This window comes from Somniosus microcephalus, chromosome 9 (genome assembly GCF_052327205.1).
Source record: "Somniosus microcephalus isolate GS21.2 chromosome 9, FLI_Smic_1.0, whole genome shotgun sequence".
NCBI classification, from domain to species: domain Eukaryota; kingdom Metazoa; phylum Chordata; class Chondrichthyes; order Squaliformes; family Somniosidae; genus Somniosus; species Somniosus microcephalus.
Genome location: NC_140995.1, coordinates 55,903,952 through 55,930,547, shown reverse-complemented (window position 1 = coordinate 55,930,547; position 26,596 = coordinate 55,903,952). Strand labels below are relative to the sequence as shown.

At 47.4% G+C, this 26,596-nt stretch overlaps 1 protein-coding gene across 22 annotated transcripts in view; it reads left to right on the top strand.

The window, feature by feature from the left end:
- LOC147112391 (uncharacterized) overlaps nt 1-16,337 on the top strand; it is a 107,542-nt gene extending 91,205 nt beyond the window's left edge. For 14 of the 22 annotated variants that reach the window (XR_015079494.1, XR_015079493.1, XR_015079497.1 and 11 more), the window contains 3 exons: nt 801-928; nt 15,089-15,359; nt 15,906-16,337. Coding sequence is in view for 4 of the 22 variants with exons in the window: in XM_085996588.1 (XP_085852714.1) it covers nt 801-823 (23 nt within the window). In the remaining 18 variants the exon portion in view is untranslated. The remainder of the gene's footprint in view (nt 1-800; nt 929-15,088; nt 15,360-15,905) is intronic. The other 8 variants (XM_085996586.1, XM_085996594.1, XM_085996582.1 and 5 more) reach the window with 4 other exon arrangements.
- Nucleotides 16,338-26,596: the final 10,259 nt, after the last annotated feature.

The following is a 26,596-nucleotide window of genomic DNA, read 5'->3' as shown; positions in this document are numbered from 1 at the left end:
AGCAGGCACGATAGGCCAAACGGCCTCCTCCTGTGCTGTATGATTCTATACCTTCCTTGCATTGATGTGGCCACCTATAGTGTCTGTTCTATAACTATATGTCACCTTTTTTGCAAACTGGCTCCATTTAGTCTCTGGTGATCAGTGCATGGTAGACTTTTATTTGGTCTGAATGGGACTTGAATGACAACAGCATTATTAGCTAACAAGAACTAGTGATTGAATGGCACCAAATTACTCCTGATCATGACCAGAGCAGTCATTATCTTATTACTTTAGTATCTGATCTAATTAAGATAAATTGTTCATAAATCTGGCAGCATCAGTAAGAGGGGAACTCGGGTGGAACATTTCTGCACAAAGAGTAAAAGTTGTGAAATAAATTAGCAGGGTAAGCGAATATAAATGTTTCCCAAAAGGCAACTAGATGTATTTCGTGAGGCGGGTAGGCAGGGCTGAGATTAATCAAGAAGGGACCTTCTTTGGTGTTCTTTCATTCTCTAAATTTCTTGTTTTCTTCCCATGGCCTGGGAAGTGAAGGCACTGTCTAGAGCAGCACTAGACTAGAAATTCCAGGTTTGATCCCGGGCTGGGGGAAGGGGGAATCTCAATCGTAATGGTTATCCTGTCACTCCTGTTGGTAAGATGCAGGTGTGAGGTGTCTGGTAAGGATCGAATGTCCTACTTTTAAAGGCAATGTTGGTATCCTTAACCTAAACCATTCATTGGCTTTTTAGGTTTTGATCATTTGTTCCTTATGGGTTTACTCAGTTTTCTACCTTTTGTTTATTTCTTCACAGAAGGAATGCCTTTCGTGGCTTAATTTAACTCCAGCCACCTTGTCCCTGTTGGATTTAATTGAAACTGACAACTTTATACTGTTACAGTGCTTGTATGTTGGGATTCCCTTGCATGCGACAATAGAATGGTGAGTTCATTAGTCATTTTTCACAAGTTTTCTAATCCTTAGGGCCTACTACCTTTCACTGTAAAGGTGTCTTGTTGCGGGAAACATCTCATTTATTATTCCATAACCATATTACTCAGAGTGTTGCAAGGTAGATCTGAACTCTGTTTTAAACTTCAACTTGGCACCAATACTGATGAATCTTTGCATGATGAAAATTACATTTCTGTGCCATGGTAGAATGCCTGTCTAAGGCTGTATCTATCTGATGTCTGCAAATGAAGACTGAAGGACGTCAACATCTGAGCAAACACGCTCAAACGCTACAGTTTTATATTATAGCTCGGGCCGTGAGAGAGCAGCCCCAAAAGTGTCACTATCGGCTAGGGGGTGCCAACCCTCCAGGATTGGCCTGGAGTCTCCAGGAATTGAAGATTAATCTCCAGGACACTGCTGCAGGCAACCCTGGAGAAAATCATCGAAAAGGATTGTTTTTTTCTTCATTTTCTTTGAACACTTCTGTTTATTATAAGAATATTGTGTGGGTGTGGGGGAAGAAAGGCTCATCCAGTTGGGCAACAAAGAGTCTATTGACTTTCCAATTGGTGTGGGAAGGCGGTCCGCCACAAGGGAGGGTCTGTTGGACCACCAATTGTGGAAACGGGGGGATGGGTTGTGATGGAACCTTCAGGAATACATTCAACCAGAGCTGGCAGCCTTCCATATCCCAAAGTTAGGCTGCACTCAGGCCCTGAACTGGTAGCAAAGTGCAAAGCTCAAATGGACCTGAGAAAAGAAGGCAGCCATAGAAAAGTGCCGTCACTTAGTGGGGAAGTCCTCATGCGTTCTTCTGTGCAGCTCCTGAACTCCACACTCGTTAATTATTATGTCACGCCAGGAACTTATGGTCACAAGTTTAAATTGCTAATCGTACCTAAAAAGGTCTAGCTTTCAAAATGAAGGGTACATGGAAACTGTGCTTGGATAATGGGGATTTAAATGACTTAATGTGAAAATCATTTTTTTTTAGAAATTGTATCAACTTAATTTGCATATGTGGGTGGATGAGAAGACCTCTGTGCACCATACGTGACAGTCATTAACCTGTTTATAAAGAACTAGCTGAAGTGCCCGGCGGTGCCGAGGCTTTTTCGAGGGCATGTTGTTGTTGGAAGAGAGAGAGAGAGAGCGACTGGGGGGAAGAGAGAGAGCGACTGGGGGAAGAGAGAGAGCGACTGGGGGGGAAGAGAGGGAGGGGAGGGGGTGGGGGGAAGAGAGGGAGGGAGGGGGAGGGGAGGGGGGAGGGCGGGGAAGGGAGGGAGGGGGAGGGCGGGGAAGGGAGGGCGGGGGGGAGGGGAGGGGGGGAAGGAAGGGGAGGGAGGGCAGGGGAGGGGAAGGGAGGGGCGGGGAAGGGAGGGGGAGGGGGGGGAAGGGAGGGCAGGGGGGGTGGAGGCGGGAGGGGAGGGCGGGGAGTGGAGGGAGGGCAGGGGGGGGGAGGGAGGGCGGTGGGGGGAGGGGGAGGGGGGGATGGAGGGCAGGGGGGGAGGGAGGGGAGGGAGGGAGGGCGCGGGGCGCCCCCCCCCGAGGGTCGCGGCCCCCCCCCCCCCCCCGGAGGTGAAGACCGCCGATTGCGCGCAGCAGGAGCTGAGACGCGGCGTCTCTCTCGGCCGGCGGGCCCGGTTGCCAGGGCAACCGTGACGCTGACCAAGCCAGAGAGAGAGACGCCGTGTCTCAGCTGCTCCTGCTGCTGCGCGCGGCCCCCTCCCCCCCCCCGAGGGTCGCGGCCCCCCCCCCCCAAGGGTCGCGGGCCCCCCTCCCCCCCCCCCGAGGGTCGCGGCCGCCCCCCCCCCCTCCCCCCCGAGGTGAAGACCGCCGATTGCGCCCGTTGCCAGGGTAACGCTGGACGCTCAGCAAGCCCCGGCAGAGAGAGACGTCTCAGCTCCTGCTGCGCGCGCACCCTTGGTCGAGCTCGAGGTCACTCTGTCGCTAATGAGCGGATAATGAGATGCTAATGAGCGGAATGTTGAAGGGTTTTTGGGATACCGCGGGCACAATTTTAGCCCGGCCGAAACGTAAATACGCTTAAAACCGTCTCGGAAGCGTAAGCTTTCTTTGGAGGTAACGCGCGCGTAGGTACGCCCTGTAACTTTCGAGTGCATACCCGCAACGCACACGCGATGACAGACAGATAGACAGAAAGACAGAATGACAGAAGTACCGATTTATATATATATATAGATGAGTTTCCAATCATGCAGAGACAAAGTCTCCCCCCACCCACCCTAAGTGAAGATTGCTGAGAAAACAGAACGTCGCACTATCTCATGAGCGTCCGGGAACTGGGAAGCTGGTGAATAATCCACCCAGCTGGGGCAATCAGCGACATCATCATCACGAGCCAGGAACCATGACACATAGGTCAAAGGGGTGACTTTGGGAATGTAAAGTGTTCCAGTTGTAACAGGGTGATGAGATCCTCCGTTCAATAACCTGTACTATAATAGCTGACATTTTCCAGCAAAAAGAGGCGGAGGGGGGAATGGGTGGTTGAGGCTGGTCTAGATTCACATTCCAAAGTCAGCTAATTTACACAATAGTGAGTAGGCTCCCATCCAAGTAATGCCTGTGACCGGCGTGGTGAGGTGGAGGCAGGGTAGCAAGTAACAGTCTGAAAAAGGCAGACATGGTTAAATTGAGGCGGAAAATCATAATGACAGCAAGGGCATCTTCAGCACAAATATCAGTCACACTGACATGGAGGTCCTACTGCAGGAGATCACTGAGAGCTGGCTAGTTCCATTACACCCGAGACAGCTGTCTGATACAAGGAAAAGTTCAATTACCTCAGTAGGCTAGGCAGGGTAAAAGAAATTACTCACATACTGCACCCGCTTGCCAACCTACATTGTCCCGTGATGTGTGTCATCTCATTTCTAACTCTCTGTGATCAAAGGCTTTAAAACAGCACTCTACTGTGTGCCAATGTAAGCAAACACCTTTGCCCTCCTACCGGTCAGCTGCAAATGAACCTTCCCTCATAATCTTAGCTCCATTCTAGCCCTTCAAAGCCACATTTGCCATATCTCCATTTGTTTGAAGCATTTGTCGTCATATTTGTCGTCATCCATTCATTCTGTGTCTGGTCACACCTGCATTTCCTACACAGGCTTTTCAGACTGTCAGTATTGTTCTTCCAGGAGTAGATGGCCCACAACATAAGAGAAGGAAAAGAAAGAAAGACTTGTATTTATATAGCGCCTTTCATGATCAACAGATGTCCCAAAGCGCTTTCCAGCCAATTAAGTATTTTTTTGAAGTGTAGTCACTATTGTAATGTGGAAAACGCAGCAGCCAATTTACGCACAGCGAGATCCCACAAACAACAATGTGATAATGACCAGATAATCTATTTTAGATGTTGATTAAGGGATAAATATTGTCTAGGACTCTGGGAATAACTACCATGCTCTTCTTCGAAATAGTGCCATAGGATCTTTTACCTCCACCCAAGGTTTAGCAAAAGATGGCACCTCTGACAGTGCAGCACTCCCTCAGTATTGCACTGGAACTTCAGCCTGGATTTTTGTGCTTAAGCCTCTGGAGTGGGATTTGAACTTATGACCTCGACGAGAGTTCTACCAACTGAGCCACAGCTGGCCCTGAGAGCAGGAATCACTTCCTCACTGGCAGCTCTGATTGCTGCCCATAGAGCCTTGGCCGACTGGGTCAAGAAGACTGTGTCCTCTGGCTTGGTGGTGATCAATGGCCTGTCGGATCCAGTGTGGAGTGCCAGTGCACTGCCCAGAAAGTGCTCAAATAATCCTGCTGTCTCTCAGGATATCAGGACAACTGAGCCCCCCAGCCAGTCCCCACAGGTCCCTGCAGATGTGTTTGTAGAACAGCAAATTGCAATCTATGGCAGGTCCTTCTTAAGACATTGGCAAAGAGTAAAGGCACCACAGCCCCAAGAGGCTGGTACAGATAGAGGTGTGAGGGAAACGGATGCCGAGCCAAAGCAAGAGAGGGATCACCATAAGCTTGGTCAAAGAGATGGGTTTTAAGGAGGGACTTGAAGAAGGAGAGGGAGGTAGAGAGGAGGGAATTCCAAAAAGAGGGACTTAGGCAGCTCAAAACACAGTTGCCAATGGTTGGGGTGAGAGACGGGGGCGTGGGGAGAGGGAAGCACAAGACGCCTGAATCAAAGAAATGGATAGTTTGAGAAGATAGTCTGGGGGTTGAGGCCATGGAGAGAATTAAAACAAGGAGAAGAATTTAAAATTTTAGGTATGGCAGGGGACAGGAACCAGACTAGGAATGGGAGTTTGTTTTTCCAAGGCGATTACAGGAGTGAGTGCTTATGCAGCGTTCTGAGGGAGAGGAGGTGGGCAATATATGGCTGTAGGGGATGCAGAGGATTCTCGTGTGAAGGTGTCCCTAATTAAGTTGTTTCTGCTGTTGTGTGATACAAGCACAGGGTTCTCATCAGTCGCATCTCTCTCCCAGCTGTGGATCTGCTCCCCCTCCTTGTTGCCTTCCCATTTTTTCCCCACCTGGTTTCTGCAGGTTGGATATCTCGCAAGGGTCAAACATAGACCATGCAGCAAAAGGCTACAATCCTGGACACTTGTGCTGGAATTTCTTACAATGCATCTCTGGACCTATCCAGGCATCTGCACTGTGACTTCTGCCAATGGTGTGTTCAGTAAGAATCCTTATGGCAGAATGCAGCTCCTTGTGTCTTTTCTCTACTGGTTCTGAGGAACAGCGCCAGTGTCAAAAGCCAAGATCCATCTAGACTTGTGCTGATCTCTCAGAAGAGGAATGCCTCAAGATGAAGGAGTCACAAGATTACAAAATAGTTGTGGTCGAGGATGACAATTTGGCCCATATTTGTTCAGCCACCCAGAAAGATCCTAAGGAGATGTGATAGATCCCTGGAAAATGCACACTCACGTGCATAATTCAATGGTAATGGCCACATATGAGCTACACATTGTCAGTGGAAGCCTCTTCTGTTCATAAGGAATTCAGGAGAAACTTCTTTTACCCAGCGCGTGGTTAGATTCTGGAACAAGGTGTAGTTGAGGCGAATATCATAGATGAATTTAAGGGGAAGCTAGATAAGTACATGAGGGAGAAAGAATAGATGGTTATGCTGATAGGGTTAGATGAAGTAGAGTGGGGTGCATCCGCCTTCTGCGCAGCCCAACATACCCGTGTCTCTCTGCTTTCCTTCCTCTTCTTGTAACATAGCTGTCAAATATAAAGGAATTTCCAAGGAGAATGATCCAAAGGGTGCCAGTGGTCAGGGGAGGGGGGGGGGGTCCCAGAATTTGGATGTCAGGCAGTTGTTGAGGTATATGCCATGGAAAACAAAACAAACAAAAGTGACCTTAAACAGTTCAGTAGAACAGTTTTGGCAACTCTTAGTGAAGGAATACACTGTGACGATATGGAGCTACTTCTGCTTTTGCCAGTGTTGCCTTGATAACGAGGGGCACCGGCTTTATACAGGCATCCCGTAATTCAGGTGCACATTCATATGCAACGAGGGAAAATGTAACATATAATATCACTCATTGAAATGCATTCATTTCAATTTTTACACCTGAATTTTTTTTAGCAAAATTGAAGCCCATGGGATTAAAGGTAGTGTGCATCCAAAATTGGCTAAGGGACAGAAAGCAGAGAGTAGTGGTGAATGGTTGTTTTTCAGACTGGAGGGAAGTATACAGTAGTTCCCAAAGGTCGGTATTAGGACCACTGCTCTTTTTGATGTATATAATGACCTGGGTATACAGGGCAGAGATGACACAAATGTAACAAACAGTGAGGAGGATAGTAACAGACTTCAGGAGGGCATAGACAGACTGGTGAAATAGGCAGACACGTGACAGATGAAATTTAACATAATGAAGTGTGCGATGATGCATTTTGGTCGGAAGAGTGAAGCGAGGCAATATAACCTAAATGGTACAATTTTAAAGGGGGAGTAGGAACCGAGCGACCCAGGAGGGGGTAAGCACACAAGTCTTTGAAGGTGGCAGGGCAAGTTGAGAAGGCTGTTTTTAAAAATAAAAAGCATACCTGGCTTTATAAACAGAGGAATAGAGTACAAAAGCAAGGAAGTTAGCCTAAACCTTTATAAACCACTTGTTCGGCCCTAGCTGGAGTATTATGTTCAATTCTGGGCGCCGCACTTTCGGAAGGATGTCGAGGCCTTGGAGAGGTGCAGAGGAGATTTACTGGAATGGTGCCAGGGATGAGGGACTTCAGTTATCTGGAGAAACTAGGATTGTTCTTAGAGCAGAGATAAGTTATGGGGAGATTTAATAGAGATCATGAAGGTTTTTGATGGGGTAATTAAGGAGAAACTGTTTCCAGTGCCAGAAGGGATGGTAACCAGAGGACACAGATTTTTCATAATTGACACAAGAACCAGAGGTGACATGAGAATTTTTTCACGCGGCGCGTTGTTGTGATCTGGAATGCACTGTGGTTGATGCAGATTGAATAATAATTTTCAAAAGGGAATTGGATAAATACTTCAAAGGTGAAAAACTTGCAAGGCTATGGGGAAAGGAAAGGGGAGTGGGGTTAATTGGATAGCTCTTGTCAAAGAGCCGGCACAGGCACGATGGGCCAAACGGCCTCCTGTGCTGTATCATTCTATGAATGTGGGTGGGCACTTTTAGCATGCAACTTCACTTCTGATAGAAAGTTGAAATGACACAAAGCTATTTCCTGCCCTACCCATCCGAATGTTACCGATAAATTGGCAGAGGGCAAGAAAAGTATCCCAACCAGTATCTTCTAATCAGGCTGCACTGTTGGACTAAGAGGTGTATTCCATGATGAGCAATAATCATTTGTTTTTAAAACTGGGGGACGAAGTAAACTATTTGCATGGCTATAGACTTATAGTTCTACTCCAGCGGGTAGAAATTGGTATGCGTCTGCCTGTGTTCCAGGCATAAAACGGGTGCAAAGCATACCAATTTAGCAATGGAATGGTCTGCACCTAATCTGGGCAGATGCTGCTCCTACTGCTAAATTGGTAGGAACATTTTTGTTAGGCACCTCACGCAGATACCCAAAACAATCGCTGAGCCCTTTAAATATGTAAATTAGGGGCTTAACGTCTGTTGAAGGACCCCATTGAGCAATGAGTGGCTGATGAGCGGTGCATACGTCAGCCCTCAGGATTCCAGCCCCTCTGTGGCTGCCAACTCCAGGTGAGTTTAAAAAAAGTTATTTTTGTTTTTTCCATGGAGCCAGGAGGAGCGAGCCTGCTCCCTTGATTCCACGGGAGTTGGTGATCACCCCCTCCCCGTAGCCCAGTCAAATACTCTCTCCCCCAGACTTTCCTGACGGCTGCTGTCGATGGCCCGAAATCAGTCTCTTCACTCGGCCAAGCTGCCTGTAGAGGCACGACCAGCATCGGCAGCTCGCCCGAGTATGTTGATGAGGCTGGAGGACCAAATTCCATTGCTTCTCAGGCTTCTCTGTTCGGGGGCATGCTGGCCCCAAAATAGGCCCAGGCTAATTTCTAGCCCCACAATTTTTTATTTTTTTTTAAAGGGGTTTCTGAAATATGTCTATTTTTGTAAAGAAACTCAGAATTGGACTGGATCCAACCTGCATGATGTTGCAATTTTTTTGGCTTCATGGCTTACAGGTGCATTCATATCTTGATGAACGACCCACTGATATTTTACCTGTAGACTGTCCTCAAAGTGCTGAATATTAATTGCCAACTGAGCCAGAACAGGCCAGTGATACCGGGTTTGGGACAAGAGAAGCACATGGGGGATGTGAGAAGACCTGGAGAAAGTCTGCAATTCCTAGATTAGATTCTCGATCCAGTTTCTGGTGGGCATGGACCTCCAGGACAGAGCTAGCCATAATTTGACATTAATTGCCAATCTCACTCAAAGAGGACTAAGGATAGGAAATGGGAATAATGTTACATTGGAACAGTAGGGAATGTTCTTCTGAGGCTGGTGCTGAGGCACATCAGCAGAGTAGAGAGAAGGTAAGAAAGAACTTTTATTTATAGCGGACCTTTCAAACACTCAAGGCTCCACAAACACTTTGCAGCCAGTTAATTATTTTGAAGTGTAGACACTGTTGCATAGAAAAACACAGCAATCAATTTGTACAGAGCAAGATCTCACAAGCAGCATTGAGATAAAGGATCAGTTAATCTGTTTTTGGTGGTGTTGGTTGAGGAACAAATGTTGGCCAGGACACTGGGAAAAGTCCCCTATTCAAGTAGTTACATGGAATGTTTTACTTCCACCTGAACAGGCAGACTTGGTTCACTGCTACTTGGTGCCTGGTCCAAGTACATAGGAGCCAAAAGTGAGTGTTCACCATAGAGCACATTATAACTGAGCCTGTACTAGCCCAACATCCACACATGCACTTGCTAGTATGGAGTCACTCGTTAATGATCAGCAGAAGGGATCCTGGCTAACTTAGGCCACCCCCCCTTTTTAGGTTAGCTCCCCAGTCGTCACCTTAGACTGAGATTAGCTAAGCCAACCCAAACTAGGGGTCGAACTTGGTTCATGTCTGAACCAAAGGGTAGTGGAAACCTGAAAAACTCTCCTCCAAAAAGCTGTTGAAGCTGGGGGTCAGTTGAACATTTCAAAACTGAGATGGATCGATTTTTGTGAGGCAAAGGGACTAAGGGTTACAGAAGCAAGGTGGGTAGGGAGTGCGGGCAGCGACAGAGTGCTTATCTAGAGTTTGGTAAGTGTGAGTTTTAGAGTTGTGGCATAAGATTAATTAATTAGATTATTAAGATAAGTTAAGCAATTTAAGTTAAGGGAAAATTTATTATTTTAAAAAGTCAAACAGCAGGGGTTAATTGGGCAGGAAGAAAAACCGGTTAAAAAACCAGAAGTGTAATTAAATGAATAGGGGACACTGATTGGCTGCTGAAAGTTTAAAAGGCCAGTGCGAGTGCGGGCAGCAAAAGAGTGCTTATCTAGAGTTTGGTAAGTGAGAGAGTTCGGGCAAGCGGAGAGTGAGGGGCTGTTTTTGTCTTTCTTTTTAAAACCTTTATAAGTTGGTAAGTTCTTTTAAATAATGGTGTGATCTTCACCTAAAATAGGGGCAGAGGGTCTTCTTAAATAATAAATTTAGTTAATTACATAGAATGGGAGAGCAGGTGATGTGTTACTAATGCGAAATGTGGGAGCTGGTGGACACCATTGATGCTCACGGTGATTACATTTGCGATAAGTGTTTGCTGCTAGAGGAACTCCGGCTCCGTGTTGATGAGCTTGAGACCAAGCTTCAGACACTGCGACACATCAGGGAGGGGGAGTGTTACCTGGACTCTGAGTTTCAGGAGGTAGTCACACCAATTAGATTAATTAATTCAGATGTAGTCCGTGGTCAGGGACAGGATGGTGTGACTAGAAGTGAGGCAGGTAAGGGGATCTAGGAGGTAGTGTTGGAGGAGCCGCAGCCCTTGCTCTTGTCCAACAGGTTTGAGGCTCTTACTCCCTGTGAGGATGGGAACGGGGACTGCAGGGAGGATGAGCAACCTGGCCACAGCACCGTGGAGCGGGGGGCCATTCAAGTGGGGGGAGTTAAAAGAAATGTTGTAGTGGTAGGGGATAGTATCGTTAGGGGGATAGATAGGGTTCTTTGCAGCCGAGAGCGAGAGCCCCGAAGGCTGTGTTGCCTGCCCGGTGCCAGGGGTAAGGACATCTCCTCTGGGCTGGAGAGAAACTTGGAGTGGGAGGGGGAGGATCCAGTTGTCGTGGTCCATGTTGGTACCAATGACATAGCTAGGACAAGGAAAGAGGTTCTGCTGAGGGAGTTTGAGCAGCTAGGGGCCAAATTAAAAAGCAGAACCACAAGGGTAATAATCTCTGGATTACTACCTGAGCCACGTGCAAATTTGGCTAGGGTAAATAAAATTAGAGAGTTAAATGCATGGCTCAAAGACTGGTGTGGGAGAAATGGGTTTTGCTTCTTGGGACACTGGCATCAGTACTGGGACAGGAGAGAGCTGTTCTGTTGGGATGGACTTCACTTGGCCAGTGCTGGGACTAGAATCCTGGCGAATCGCATAACTAGGGCTGTAGAGAGAACTTTAAACTAATTAGTGGGGGGGGAGGTTTTAAGAGAGCGAAAAATAAAAATGACAGCGGAGAAGGCAATAGAGCAAGGTAGCAGTGGGGGAATTAAAAACCAGAGCGTGTCAGGAAGGGACAAAATGTATGATGATAAAGGTAAAGTAGTAAAAGGGGTAAAAACAGGAATAAATTGTCAGAAAACATATTTGAAAGTTCTTTATCTGAATGCACGCAGCATTCGTAACAAAATAGACGAGTTGACAGTACAAATAACTACACATGGTTATGATCTGGTGGCCATTACGGAAACATGGCTGCAAGATAATCATGACTGGGAACTAAACATACAAGGGTATTTGACAATTAGGAAGGACAGACAGGAAGGAACGGGAGGTGGGGTTGCTATGTTAATCAAGGATGGAATCACTGCAATAGTCAGAAATGATATTTGGCCAAAGGATCAGGATAGTGAAACAGTTTGGGTGGAGATAAGGAATAATAAGGGGAAAAAGTCACTAGTGGGCGTAGTCTATAGGCCTCCTAACAGTTGCAACTCTGTTGGTCGGCACATAAATCAAGAAATAGTTGGGGCCTGTAATAAGGGAACAGCTATAATCATGGGGGATTTGAACTTTCATATTGACTGGACTAATCAAATTGGGCATGGCAGCCTTGAGGAAGAGTTCATAGAATGTATTAGGGATGGGTTCCTTGAGCAGTATGTAACTGAACCAACCAGGGGGCAGGCAATCTTCGATCTGGTCCTGTGTAATGAGACAGGATTAATAAAAAATGTCCTAGTAAAGGATCCCCTTGGAATGAGTGACCATAATATGGTTGAATTCCAAATTCAGTTTGCGGGTGAGAGAGTTGGATCTCAAACCAGCGTACTGAGCTTAAGTAAAGGAGACTATGAAGGTATGAGAGTAGAATTGACTAAAGTGGACTAGGAAAACAGATTAAAGTGTAAGACGGTACAAGAGCAGTGGTCTATATTAAAGGAGATATTTCACATCTTTCAAGATAAATATATTCCACTGAGGAAAAAGGGGAGTAAAAGAAAAGACAGCCATCCGTGGCTTAGTAAAGTAATAAAGGATAGTATCAGACTGAAAACAAGGGCATATAAAGTAGCCAAATTGAGTGGGAGGATAGAAGATTGGGAAGCATTTAAAAGCCAGCAAACAATAACTAAAAGATTAATTAAGAAAGGGAAGATAGATTATGAAAGTAAACTAGCAAAAAATATAAAAACAGATAGCAAGAGTTTCTACAGCTATATAAAAAGAAAAAGGGTGGCTTGCTATCGTATCTGGCTAAAGTGAACGTTGGTCCCTTAGAGGATGAGACCGGGAAACTACTGGTGGGGAACATAGAGATGGCAAAGATGCTGAACAAATATTTTGTATCAGTCTTTACAGTAGAGGACACTAAAAATATCCCAACACTGGACAAACAGGGGGCAATGGGGGTGGGGGGGGGGAGGAGCTAAACACGATTAAAATCACTAAGGAGGTGGTACTCGGTAAAATAATGGGACTAAAGGCGGATAAATCCCCCGGACCTGATGGCCTACATCCTAGGGTCTTGAGCGAAGTAGCGGTAGGGATTGTGGATGCATTGGTGATTATTTTCCAAAACTCCCTGGACTCAGGAAAGGTCCTGGCAGATTGGAAAACTGCTAATGTAACACCCTTATTTAAGAAGGGAAGTAGACAAAAAGCTGGAAACTATAGACCAGTTAGCCTAACATCTGTGGTTGGTAAAATGTTGGAGTCCATTATTAAGGAAACAGTAACAGAGCATTTGGATAAACATAATTTAATAGGACAGAGTCAGCATGGTTTTATGAAGGGGAAGTCATGTTTGACAAATTTGCTCAAATTCTTTGAGGATGTAACATACAGGGTGGATAAAGGGGAACCAGTGGATGTAGTGTATTTGGACTTCCAAAAGGCATTTGACAAGGTGCCACACAAAAGATTACTGCTCAAGATAAAAAATCACAGGATTGGGGGTAATATACTGGCATGGGTGGAAGATTGGCTATCTAACAGAAAACAAAGAGTTGGGATAAATGGTTCGTTCTCGGGCTGGCAATCAGTAACTAGTGGTGTTCCGCAGGGGTCAGTGCTGGGACCCCAACTCTTTACAATCTATATTAATGATTTGGAGGAAGGGACCGAGTGCAGCGTATCCAAGTTTGCCGACGATACAAAGATGGGAGGGAAAGCAGTGAGTGAAGAGGACATAAAAAACCTGCAAAAGGACATAGACAGGCTAAGTGAGTGGGCAGAGATTTGGCAGATGGAATATAATATTGGAAAGTGTGAGGTTATGCACTTTGGCAGAAAAAATCAAAGAGCAAGTTATTATCTAAATGGAGAGAAACTGCAAAGTGCTACAGTACAAAGGGATCTGGGGGTCCTGGTGCATGAAACACAAAAAGTTAGTATGCAGGTGCAGCAGGTGATCAGGAAGGCCAATGGAATCTTGGCTTTTATTGCAAGGGGGATGGAGTATAAAAACAGGGAAGTCTTGCTGCAGTTATACAGGGTATTGGTGAGGCCACACCTGGAATACTGCGTGCAGTTTTGGTTTCCATATTTAAGAAAAGATATACTTGCTCTCGAGGCGGTTCAGAGAAGGTTCACTCGGTTGATTCCGGAGATGAGGGGGTTGACGTATGAGGAAAGGTTGAGTAGGTTGGGACTCTACTCATTAGAGTTCAGAAGAATGAGAGGCGATCTTATCGAAACATATAAGATTGTGAGGGGGATTGATCGAGTGGATGCGGTGAGGATGTTTCCACTGATGGGTGAGACTAGAACTAGGGGGCATAATCTTAGAATAAGGGGCTGCCCTTTCAAAACTGAGATGAGGAGAAACTTCTTTACTCAGAGGGTAGTAAATCTATGGAATTTGCTACCCCAGAGAGCTGTGGAAGCTGCAACATTAAAGAGATTTAAAACGGAGATAGACAGTTTCCTAGCAGATAAGGGAATTAGGGGTTACGGGGAGAGGGCAGGGAAGTGGACATGAGTCTAGGTTCGGATCAGCCATGATCCTATTGAATGGCGGAGCAGGCCCGAGGGGCCGTATGGCCTACTCCTGCTCCTACTTCTTATGTTCCTATGTAGATGGAGTTAAGATACAGATCAGCCATAATCTAATTGAATGGCAAAACATGCTCGAGGGGCTGAATGGCCTCCTCCTGTTCCGATGTCTGTGTGTCTGGTTGACATTGAGCATCACATTTACCAACTGAACCATTGGGGAGCAGCCATTATCTAATGGTAGGTGAAATTTGTTTACTTGGGGAGGGGACGGGGCGGTTGCGGGAAGAGCGGAACATTGAAGCAAAAAGAACCAGGGCACTCACAATGGCAACTAATAAGTTGATCATACAGACTAGGAAGATCCCAGATCTGAGTCTTGGCTTGTGCTCTCTGATGTCAGCCAGGGTCTGGCCTCAGCACCCATGGGTTAAGGAGGAGAAAGTCGTCCAAGATTTCATCACTGTCCAACCAGCCAGTGATGCCCCTCCGGTGGAATTGCATGTGGATGGGATTGAACTCCGTTATGAATGTGCCCCCACTCCCCAGGTTTAATAGGCTGTCGGCATGCAAGGTTAAGACTGGCATGAATAAAACTTGGACAAGGTACCAAAGAGCTGGCAGCAAGAGGAGGGAGGAAGGCGAACAAATTGTATTATATCACAAAGCTTTGTAGGTTTAAAGCCCTTCTGTTATCAATGTATGACTTGCAATCATGATTTTATCAACCTGATGTTATGGTAACCATTTCAACTGCTGGCCCACATCTCACTACCTCTGCACTCTATCTATGGATAATGCCTGAAACTTTTTACCAAAGAAGTGGCTGTTTAGCTGGTAGAAACTTTTGGCCAATGGTTTTTGGTCTGTTGCCCACAAACACAACTTACAGGAGGGGGGAAAATAAAAGAAACTTGCAAATGTTGAAATTTCCAAATAAAACCTGCGAGGTCTGTTAACATCTTTAAGTAACGACTAATGTTTCTACATTTTCTCCTTTGACGTGGGTCTTTTTCTTCCCTTCTAAGCTGAAGGTGCTAGAACTCATGTTGGAGTCTGGTTCCATGGGTGCCAGCAGCCCTCTACTACCTCACCCAAGTGGCCATTCTTCATGAATAAGCCTAGTTACTGTCGCGGATGGAGGGCATCAAAGCAAGTCCTGGTCTGATCTTGCCCAACACCCGTTCTTTCAAGTACGTGTTACTGGATTGTGATGAGGGCTGCTCCGGCCAAATACAGCACCGCAGCTGAGATCCACTAACTCAACACGGAGACGAAGTGGACCTGGGACCATCTTGTGTAAGTTGGTAGCCTGAATCATTGGAGAAATTCGAATCATTTTGTGGCACACCACTAGTGGGAGATTCTGAAGTGTATTTTTGTTTGAAAAATGTTTCAATTTTCATTTAGAATTTTGCAAAAAAAAATCAACCTCAATAGTTATTAAGTAGACCTTAGTACCACTCCTCATTCTCCCTTCGTACCTAAACATTCTGCCTAGTAAATAATGGGTGCCTCTTGTAAAAATTAAACATGCATCATATCACTAAATGCTTCAAATCAGTATGTTCCCAATATTGCAGAGAATATTTTATCTCTAATGTTTGACTGCCTATCGGCAAGATTTTGACCATGGTGGAGGATCAAGAGTTGGCATTGGGGATTGCTTGGTGCACATTAGCGTTGCTAAACCATGAGCAAAAACAATTTTATTTTTTGAGAATCTATGTGAATTTAAATTAAGCAAAAGGCTCCACTGAAGGTTTACAGGACTAAAGTATTGAGCCAGGTATTAAGGATGTCCATAGCATTAAATCTTTGTGTATTCTTACTGTTTTACAACAGAACTTTCCACATGGCATCTGAACAATGCCAAAATAACAATTTGATGAATGTTGTAAATGGAAAGACTATCGATGCAATTTCTCGAGGATGAAGTACTGAGTGCTCAGCGATTGTTTCCTTGATCGAGGAACCTTACACACGGAAGGAGGGGGCGCGGAGAAATGCCCCTTCTATTGGTGTAAATGTGCTGCTTGAAGACGACACCGGACTGTTACCATTAGAACCAGATTTCAAATAGACTATTCTGTCTAGCTGAATTCGATGGGAGTTGTAATGATGCTGAGAAATGATTTTGCCACAAACAATGTGTTTGCATATTGTTTACTGTCATTTTGATACTTATTGGGGGCAAACCACCCCACAGTGCAGGTATATTTGGGGCGATTTCCCCCCTGGGCTTGCTTTATAAATAAAATTACCCATCAGTCTTCACGTGATCGTTATTTACTGTTTTTTTCTAAATTGGTTGATCTCTGGCTGAGACACTGGGGCTATTGGGAAGATAGTGGCACAAGGATTTGAATGGCTTTTCTTTCTAACAACCTCTGAGATTAAAGATTATTTTGTTTTGGGTGTGTAGCTGAAGCTGGTCTAGTGTACAAGCTGCATTCTACCTAATGTCAGAATTAACTAATTGTTGGATTTTCGATATTTACCAATAAGCTGCGTTCCATTTTTTCTGAAGGAGGAAGAATTGCATGACTAGTGTTTTTTATTCATTCCTGTGGGTGTCTCTGGCAAGGCCAGCATTTATTGCCCATCCCTAATTGCTGTTGAGTAGGTGGTGGTGAGCCGTCTTCTTGAACTGCTGCAGTCCGTGTGGTGAAGGTACTCCCACAGTGCTGTTAGGGAGGGAGTTCCAGGATTTTGACCCAGCGACGATGAAGGAACGGCGATATATTTACAAGTCAGGATGGTGTGTAACTTGGAGGGGAACTTGGAGGTGGTGGTGTTCCCATGTGCCTGCTGCCCTTGTCCTTCTAGGTAGCAGAGGTCACGGGTTTGGCAGGTGCTGTCGAAGAATTACAGGTTTGGCAAATTGCTGAAGTGAATCTTGTAGATGGTATACACTGTAGCCACAGTGCACCGGTGGTGGATGGTGTGAATGCTTAAGGTGGTAGATGAGATGCCAATCAAGCGGGCTGCTTTGTCCTGGATGATGTCGAGCTTCTTGACTGTTGGAGCTGCACTCATCCAGGCAAGTGGAAAGTATTCCTCTTCTTCTTAGGCAGTCCCTCGGAACCAAGGATGATTGCTTCCACATTAAAAATGAGTTCGCAGGTGACTGATTAGTCCAATGCGAGACCTACAGTCTCTGTCACAGGTGGGGCAGACGGTGGTTGAAGGGGCTGGTGGGTGGGGTGCTTGGGTTGATATGCGCTCTTGCGCTGCCTGCGCTTGGTCCCGGCCAAGAGACTCGAGGTGTTCGGCGCCTTCCCGGATGCTTCTCCTCCACTTTGTGCGGTTTTGGGCCAGGGATTCCCAGGTGTCGGTGGGGCTGTTACATGTTACACTTTTTCAAGGAGGCTTTGAGGATGTCCTTGAGGCGTTTCCTCTGCCAACCTGGGGCTCTCTTGCCGTGTCGGAGCTCCAAGTAGAGCGCTTGTTTTGGGAGTCTCGTATCGGGCATGCGGACGATGTGACCCGTCCATCGGAGCTGATCGAGCGTGGTCAAAGCTTCGATGCTGGGGATGTTGCCTGAGCATGAACACTGACGTCGGTGCACCTATCCTGCCGATGGATTTGCAGGATCTTGTGGAGGCAGCATTGGTGGTACCTCTCCAGTGCTTTGAGGTGCCTGCTGTACATGGTCCATGTCTCTGAGGCATACAGCAGGGCGGGTATTACTGCTGCTCTGTAGACCATGAGCTTAGTGCCAGGTTTGAGGTCCTGGTCTTCAAACACTCTCTTCCTCAGGTGACCGAAGGCTGCACTGGCATACTGAAGGCGGTGTTGAACTTCGTTGTCGACTTCTGCTCTTGTTGACAGTAGGCTCACGAGGTATGGAAAGTGGTCCACGTTGTCCAAGATCTTGTCATGGATTTTGATAATCGAGGGGCAGTACTGTGTGGCGGGGGCAGGTTGGTAGAGGACCTTTGTCTTACAGATGTTTAGTGTAAGGCCATGCTCTCGTATGCTTCGGTGAAGGTGTTGACGATGGTTTGGAGTTCGACCTCTGAGTGAGCGTAGACGCAAGCGTCGTCTGCATACTTTAATTCGATGACAGAAGATGGGACGACCTTGGATCTGGACTGGAGGCGACGGAGGTTGAACAGTTTCCCGTTTGTTCTGTAAATTAGCTCCACTCCAGTGGGGAGCTTTTGAGGGCAGCTGAATTTGAGGAGGACACGCCATAATCCCTCACGGTTGACAGTGTCAAAGGCCTTTGTGAGATCAAAGAAGGCCATGTACAGCAGTTGGTGCTGTTCCCTGCATTTCTCTTGTAATTGACGTGCGGTGAAGATCATGTCCATTGTGCCCCTTAGTGGGCGGAATCTGCATTGCGACTCTGGGAGGAGCTCTTCGGCCACTGGGAGAAGGCGATTGAGGAGGATTCTTGCGATGACTTTCCCTGTGGCAGACAGCACGGAAACTCCTCTGTAATTACCGCAATCGGACTTGTCACCTTTCTTGAAGATGGTCACAATTACGGCGTCTCAGATCCCCTGGCATGCTCTCCTCCTTCCAGATAAGAGAAATGAGTTCATGAATTCGTGCCAGTAGTGCTTCTCCGCCATGCTTTAGTGCCTCGGCGGGGATTCCATCTGCTCCTGAGGCCTTGTTGTTCTTCAGTTTTCAGATGGCCTTTTCAACCTCATGCCGGTCTGGGGTTGTGCTGAGATGGTGTCGGGTAGCATGCTACGGGATGGAGTTGAGGACACTCGTGTCGAAGACAGGGTCGTGGTTAAGGAGATCTTCGACGTGCTCCTTCCAGCGGGCACTGACTGCCTCTCTGTCCTTGATGAGTACCTCTCCGTTCTTGGCCTGCAGTGGGGAAGGGCCTTGGGTGCTTGGGCCGTAGATGGTCTTGACTGTGCTAATGAATCCCCACCCGTCGTGGTTGTGGGCTAGCTGCTGGATCTCCTGCGCTTTCTCCACCCACCATTTTTCTTTAGGTCGCGAGTTTTTTGTTGGACCTCAGCCTTCAGGCTTCTGTAGAGCTGCTTTCTTGCTCTCGAGTTCTGTTGCTGTTTCCAGATCAGGAATGCCTTGCGTTTGCGGCTTATTAGCTTCTGCATCTCCTGGTCATTCTCATCAAACTAGTCTTGGTGTTTCCTGGTCGAGTGATCGAGCGTCTCTTCACAGGTGCTGATTATGGAGGCCTTGAGTGCAGACCAGACGCTGTGGGCACTCTGTGTCTCTGCATCACTGGGAGTCGTCAGGTTGTTTGTGAGGCGCAGGCTGAATAAGACTTTCTTAGCTGGGTCTTTAAGTGCTCCAGCGTTAATTTTCCTGGGGCATTGTTTCTATTGCCGCCACTGTTTTGGGGCTACATTGATGGAGATGACAACGGATTAGGCGGTGGTCTGTCCAGCAGTAATCCGCTCCCGTCATGGCGCGGGTGATGCGGACGTCCTTGCGGTCCTTCGCTCAGACGATGACGTAGTCCAGCAGATGCCAGTGCTTGGAACGAGGGTGTTGCCATGAAGCCTTGTACTTGTCTCTCTGACGGAACAAGGTGTTGGTTATCACAAGGCCATGTTCTAAGCATTTTGACAGGAGCAGGGTACCGTTGGAGTTGGTTTTCCCTACCCCCTGTCTGCCGATCACACCTCCCCAGTGGTCGATGTCTTTTCCAACTTTGCCGTTAAAGTCGCCATGCTGTTAGTCGCCAAGGAGGATCATCTTGTTGCCCGTTGGGACTCGGGCCAGGGATTGTTCGAGGCTGGAGTAGAATTCTTCTTTGGTCTCGTCTGTGGCTTCCAGTGTTGGGGCGTACGCACTGATGACCGTAGCGCACTGGGTCCGGGCTAGGGTGAGTCGAAGAGTCATGAGGCGCTCGGTTTATGAGACGCCCAACCAGTTCATTTTTTGTGGCGAAGCCTACCCCATGGAGGCGGCGTTCTTCAGGTTTGCCTTTCCAGAAGAAGGTGTAACCACCGCCTTGCTCCTTGCTGGCCTTCCCCTGCCCGCCGGCTCTCACTGAGGGCAGTGATGTCAATGTCAAAGCGTCTGAGCTCCCGGGCAACGATAGCAATATGGAGTTCCGGTCTGTTAAGGTTGTGGTTGTCCATGAGGGTCCTGACATTCCAGGTCCCGCACTTCAGTTTAAAGGTTGGAAGATGCCTGTGCGTGAATTCTTTTAACGTGGGGTAGCCGTTACACACCAGCTACCACATGGGCTTGACAGAGCAAGGTCTTGGTCCAATGGCAAGGGGATCCAAGACGATTGGAGACCAGGCTCTACTACAACGGCCTAGTACACACACAAACATACTGCTACTGTCCTCCCTCCTTCCCGCAGGTCCTCTCTGCTTGGGTTTCGGAGGATGCAGTGTGGTCCTCCCGACCTCCCTGTTGGCCCAAGCTGCACCTTCCCTGGGCCCCGACCCCGCTCTTGGACCACGCTGCGCCATTCCTGGGCCTTGACCTCACTGCTGGGCTCGTCCTCCTTCCTGGGACCCGGCCTCGGCCATGAATGATGTTGTCTCTCACAGGATCAAATTAGCACTGACATTCTCGTGATCCCTGGTCCCGAGCTCCGCTCCCGATCCACTAGATCACTAGTCTAGTGGAGAAGCATAGTCTTGACGGCAGAGGTGTCTGGGAATTTGGGAGCTAAGTTTAAGTGAAGAGCCAGTGCTTACTGAGAACAAAAAACAGGCATGGTCGGGGGATGGGCAGTGGGCTCAGGTAGCTTTAACCTTGCAGCTTGAGCTTGCAGTTAGGGATAAAAATGCACCCACTATTAGAGCCAGGGCAACTTAAACAGAAGAGAGGAGACTGGGGAGAAAGAGGGCAAAGGAGCTCCCAAGGGAGCTGCCGGCACAGGAGCCATCTTGGAGGACTAACCCGGAGAGTATTCCATCACACTCCTGATTAGTGCTTTGTAGATGGTGGAAAGGCTTTGGGGAGTCAGGGCGTGAGAAACTCGCCGCAGAATACTCAGCTGCAACAACCCCACCACCTCCAAATTCCCCTCCAAGTCACACGCCATCCTGCCTTAGAAGTATACCGCCGATCTTTCATCGTCGCTGGGTCAAAATCCTGGAACTCCCTAACAGCACTGTGGCAGCACCTTCACCACACGGACTGCAGCAGTTCAAGAAAGAGGCTGCTCACCACCTGCTTGAGGGCAATTTGTGATGGGCAATAAACGCTGGCCTTGCCAGCAACGCCCAGGTCCGAAAAGCGAATAAAAGAAAACATGGTGGGCATCTTGGATGATGGACAATGGGGAGCACTTGGTGGGAATCTCGGATGATGGACAATGGGGAGCACATGGTGGGAATCTGGGATGATTACAATGGAGAGCACATTATGGGAATCTGGGATGATGGACAATGGAGAGCACATGGTGGGAATCTGGGATGATTACAATGGGGAGCACATGGTGGGAATCTGGGATGATTACAATGGAGAGAACATGGTGGGAATCTGGGATGATTACAATGGGGAGCACATGGTGGGAATCTGGGATGATTACAATGGAGAGCACATGGTGGGAATCTGGGATGATTACAATGGAGAGCACATGGGAATCTGGGATGATTACAATGGAGAGCACATGGTGGGAATCTGGGATGATTACAATGGGGAGCACATGGTGGGAATCTGGGATGATTACAATGGAGAGCACATGGTGGGAATCTGGGATGATTACAATGGAGTGCACATTATGGGAATCTGGGATGATGGACAATGGAGAGCACATGGTGGGAATCTGGGATGATTACAATGGAGCACATTATGGGAATCTGGGATGATGGACAATGGAGAGCACATGGGAATCTGGGATGATTATAATGGAGTGCACATGGTGGGAATCTGGGAAGATTACAATAGAGTGCACATGTTGGGAATCTGGGATGATTACAATGGGGAGCACATGGGATTCGGGGATGATTACAATTGAGTGCACATGGTGGGAATCTGGGATGATTACAATGGAGAGCACATGGTGGGAATCTGGGATGATTACAGTGGAGAGCACATTGTGGGAATCTGGGATGATTACAATGGGGAGCACATGGTGGGAATCTGGGATGATTACAATGGGGAGCACATGGTGGGAATCTGGGATGATTACAATGGGGAGCACATGGTGGGAATCTGGGATGATTACAATGGGGAGCACATGGTGGGAATCTGGGATGATTACAATGGAGAGCACATTGTGGGAATCTGGGATGATTACAATGGGGAGCACATGGGAATCTGGGATGATTACAGTGGGGAGCACATTGTGGGAATCTGGGATGATTACAATGGAGAGCACATGGTGGGAATCTGGGATGATTACAATGGGGAGCACATGGGAATCTGGGATGATTACAATGGGGAGCACATGGTGGGAATCTGGGATGATTACAATGGAGTGCACATGGGAATCTGGGATGATTACAATGGAGAGCTCATGGTGGGAATCTGGGATGATTACAATGGGGAGCACATGGTGGGAATCTGGGATGATTACAATGGAGAGCACATGGTGGGAATCTGGGATGATTACAATGGAGTGCACATGGTGGGAATCTGGGATGATTACAATGGAGTGCACATGGTGGGAATCTGGGATGATTACAATGGGGAGCACATGGGATTCGGGGATGATTACAATTGAGTGCACATGGTGGGAATCTGGGATGATTACAATGGAGAGCACATGGTGGGAATCTGGGATGATTACAGTGGAGAGCACATTGTGGGAATCTGGGATGATTACAATGGGGAGCACGTGGTGGGAATCTGGGATGATTACAATGGGGAATATATGGTGGGAATCTGGGATGATTACAATGGGGAGCACATGGTGGGAATCTGGGATGATTACAATGGGGAGCACATGGTGGGAATCTGGGATGATTACAATGGAGAGCACATTGTGGGAATCTGGGATGATTACAATGGGGAGCACATGGTGGGAATCTGGGATGATTACAGTGGGGAGCACATTGTGGGAATCTGGGATGATTACAATGGAGAGCACATGGTGGGAATCTGGGATGATTACAAAGGAGTGCACATGGTGGGAATCTGGGATGATTACAATGGAGCGCTCATGGTGGGAATCTGGGATGATTACAATGGGGAGCTCATGGTGGGAATCTGGGATGATTACAATGGAGTGCACATGGTGGGAATCTGGGATGATTACAATGGAGAGCTCATGGTGGGAATCTGGGATGATTACAATGGAGTGCACATGGTGGGAATCTGGGATGATTACAATGGGGAGCACATGGTGGGAATCTGGGATGATTACAATGGAGAGCACATGGTGGGAATCTGGGATGATTACAATGGAGAGCACATGGTGGGAATCTGGGATGATTACAATGGAGTGCACATGGTGGGAATCTGGGATGATTACAATGGGGAGCACATGGTGGGAATCTGGGATGATTACAATGGTGAGCACATGGTGGGAATCTGGGATGATTACAATGGAGAGCACATGCTGGGAATCTGGGATGATTACAATGGAGAGCACATGGTGGGAATCTGGGATGATTACAATGGGGAGCACATGGTGGGAATCTGGGATGATTACAATGGAGAGCACATGGTGGGAATCTGGGATGATTACAATGGGGAGCACATTGTGGGAATCTGGGATGATTACAATGGGGAGCACATGGTGGGAATCTGGGATAATTACAATGGAGAGCACATGGTGGGAATCTGGGATGATTACAATGGGGAGCACATGGTGGGAATCTGGGATGATTACAATGGAGAGCACATGGTGGGAATCTGGGATGATTACAATGGGGAGCACATTGTGGGAATCTGGGATGATTACAATGGGGAGCACATGGTGGGAATCTGGGATGATTACAATGGAGAGCACATGGTGGGAATCTGGGATGATTACAATGGGGAGCATATGGTGGGAATCTGGGATGATTACAATGGGGAGCACATGGTGGGAATCTGGGATGATTACAATGGGGAGCACATGGTGGGAATCTGGGATGATTACAATGGAGAGCACATGGTGGGAATCTGGGATGATTACAATGGGGAGCACATAGTGGGAATCTGGGATGATTACAATGGAGAGCACATGGTGGGAATCTGGGATGATTACAATGGGGAGCACATGGTGGGAATCTGGGATGATTACAATGGGGAGCACATGGTGGGAATCTGGGATGATTACAATGGAGAGCACATGGTGGGAATCTGGGATGATTACAATGGGGAGCACATGGTGGGAATCTGGGATGATTACAATGGAGAGCACATGGTGGGAATCTGGGATGATTACAATGGAGTGCACATTATGGGAATCTGGGATGATGGACAATGGAGAGCACATGGTGGGAATCTGGGATGATTACAATGGAGCACATTATGGGAATCTGGGATGATGGACAATGGAGAGCACATGGGAATCTGGGATGATTATAATGGAGTGCACATGGTGGGAATCTGGGAAGATTACAATAGAGTGCACATGTTGGGAATCTGGGATGATTACAATGGGGAGCACATGGGATTCGGGGATGATTACAATTGAGTGCACATGGTGGGAATCTGGGATGATTACAATGGAGAGCACATGGTGGGAATCTGGGATGATTACAGTGGAGAGCACATTGTGGGAATCTGGGATGATTACAATGGGGAGCACATGGTGGGAATCTGGGATGATTACAATGGGGAGCACATGGTGGGAATCTGGGATGATTACAATGGGGAGCACATGGTGGGAATCTGGGATGATTACAATGGGGAGCACATGGTGGGAATCTGGGATGATTACAATGGAGAGCACATTGTGGGAATCTGGGATGATTACAATGGGGAGCACATGGTGGGAATCTGGGATGATTACAGTGGGGAGCACATTGTGGGAATCTGGGATGATTACAATGGAGAGCACATGGTGGGAATCTGGGATGATTACAATGGGGAGCACATGGGAATCTGGGATGATTACAATGGGGAGCACATGGTGGGAATCTGGGATGATTACAATGGAGTGCACATGGTGGGAATCTGGGATGATTACAATGGAGAGCTCATGGTGGGAATCTGGGATGATTACAATGGGGAGCACATGGTGGGAATCTGGGATGATTACAATGGAGTGCACATGGGAATCTGGGATGATTACAATGGAGAGCTCATGGTGGGAATCTGGGATGATTACAATGGGGAGCACATGGTGGGAATCTGGGATGATTACAATGGAGAGCACATTATGGGAATCTGGGATGATGGACAATGGAGAGCACATGGTGGGAATCTGGGATGATTACAATGGAGTGCACATGGTGGGAATCTGGGATGATTACAATGGAGTGCACATGGTGGGAATCTGGGATGATTACAATGGGGAGCACATGGGATTCGGGGATGATTACAATTGAGTGCACATGGTGGGAATCTGGGATGATTACAATGGAGAGCACATGGTGGGAATCTGGGATGATTACAGTGGAGAGCACATTGTGGGAATCTGGGATGATTACAATGGGGAGCACGTGGTGGGAATCTGGGATGATTACAATGGGGAATATATGGTGGGAATCTGGGATGATTACAATGGGGAGCACATGGTGGGAATCTGGGATGATTACAATGGGGAGCACATGGTGGGAATCTGGGATGATTACAATGGAGAGCACATTGTGGGAATCTGGGATGATTACAATGGGGAGCACATGGTGGGAATCTGGGATGATTACAGTGGGGAGCACATTGTGGGAATCTGGGATGATTACAATGGAGAGCACATGGTGGGAATCTGGGATGATTACAAAGGAGTGCACATGGTGGGAATCTGGGATGATTACAATGGAGCGCTCATGGTGGGAATCTGGGATGATTACAATGGGGAGCTCATGGTGGGAATCTGGGATGATTACAATGGAGTGCACATGGTGGGAATCTGGGATGATTACAATGGAGAGCTCATGGTGGGAATCTGGGATGATTACAATGGGGAGCACATGGTGGGAATCTGGGATGATTACAATGGAGAGCACATGGTGGGAATCTGGGATGATTACAATGGAGAGCACATGGTGGGAATCTGGGATGATTACAATGGAGTGCACATGGTGGGAATCTGGGATGATTACAATGGGGAGCACATGGTGGGAATCTGGGATGATTACAATGGGGAGCACATGGTGGGAATCTGGGATGATTACAATGGAGAGCACATGGTGGGAATCTGGGATGATTACAATGGGGAGCACATGGTGGGAATCTGGGATGATTACAATGGGGAGCACATGGTGGGAATCTGGGATGATTACAATGGGGAGCACATGGTGGGAATCTGGGATGATTACAATGGGGAGCACATGGTGGGAATCTGGGATGATTACAATGGGGAGCACATGGTGGGAATCTGGGATGATTACAATGGGGAGCACATGGTGGGAATCTGGGATGATTACAATGGAGAGCACATGGTGGGAATCTGGGATGATTACAATGGGGAGCACATGGTGGGAATCTGGGATGATTACAATGGGGAGCACATGGTGGGAATCTGGGATGATTACAAT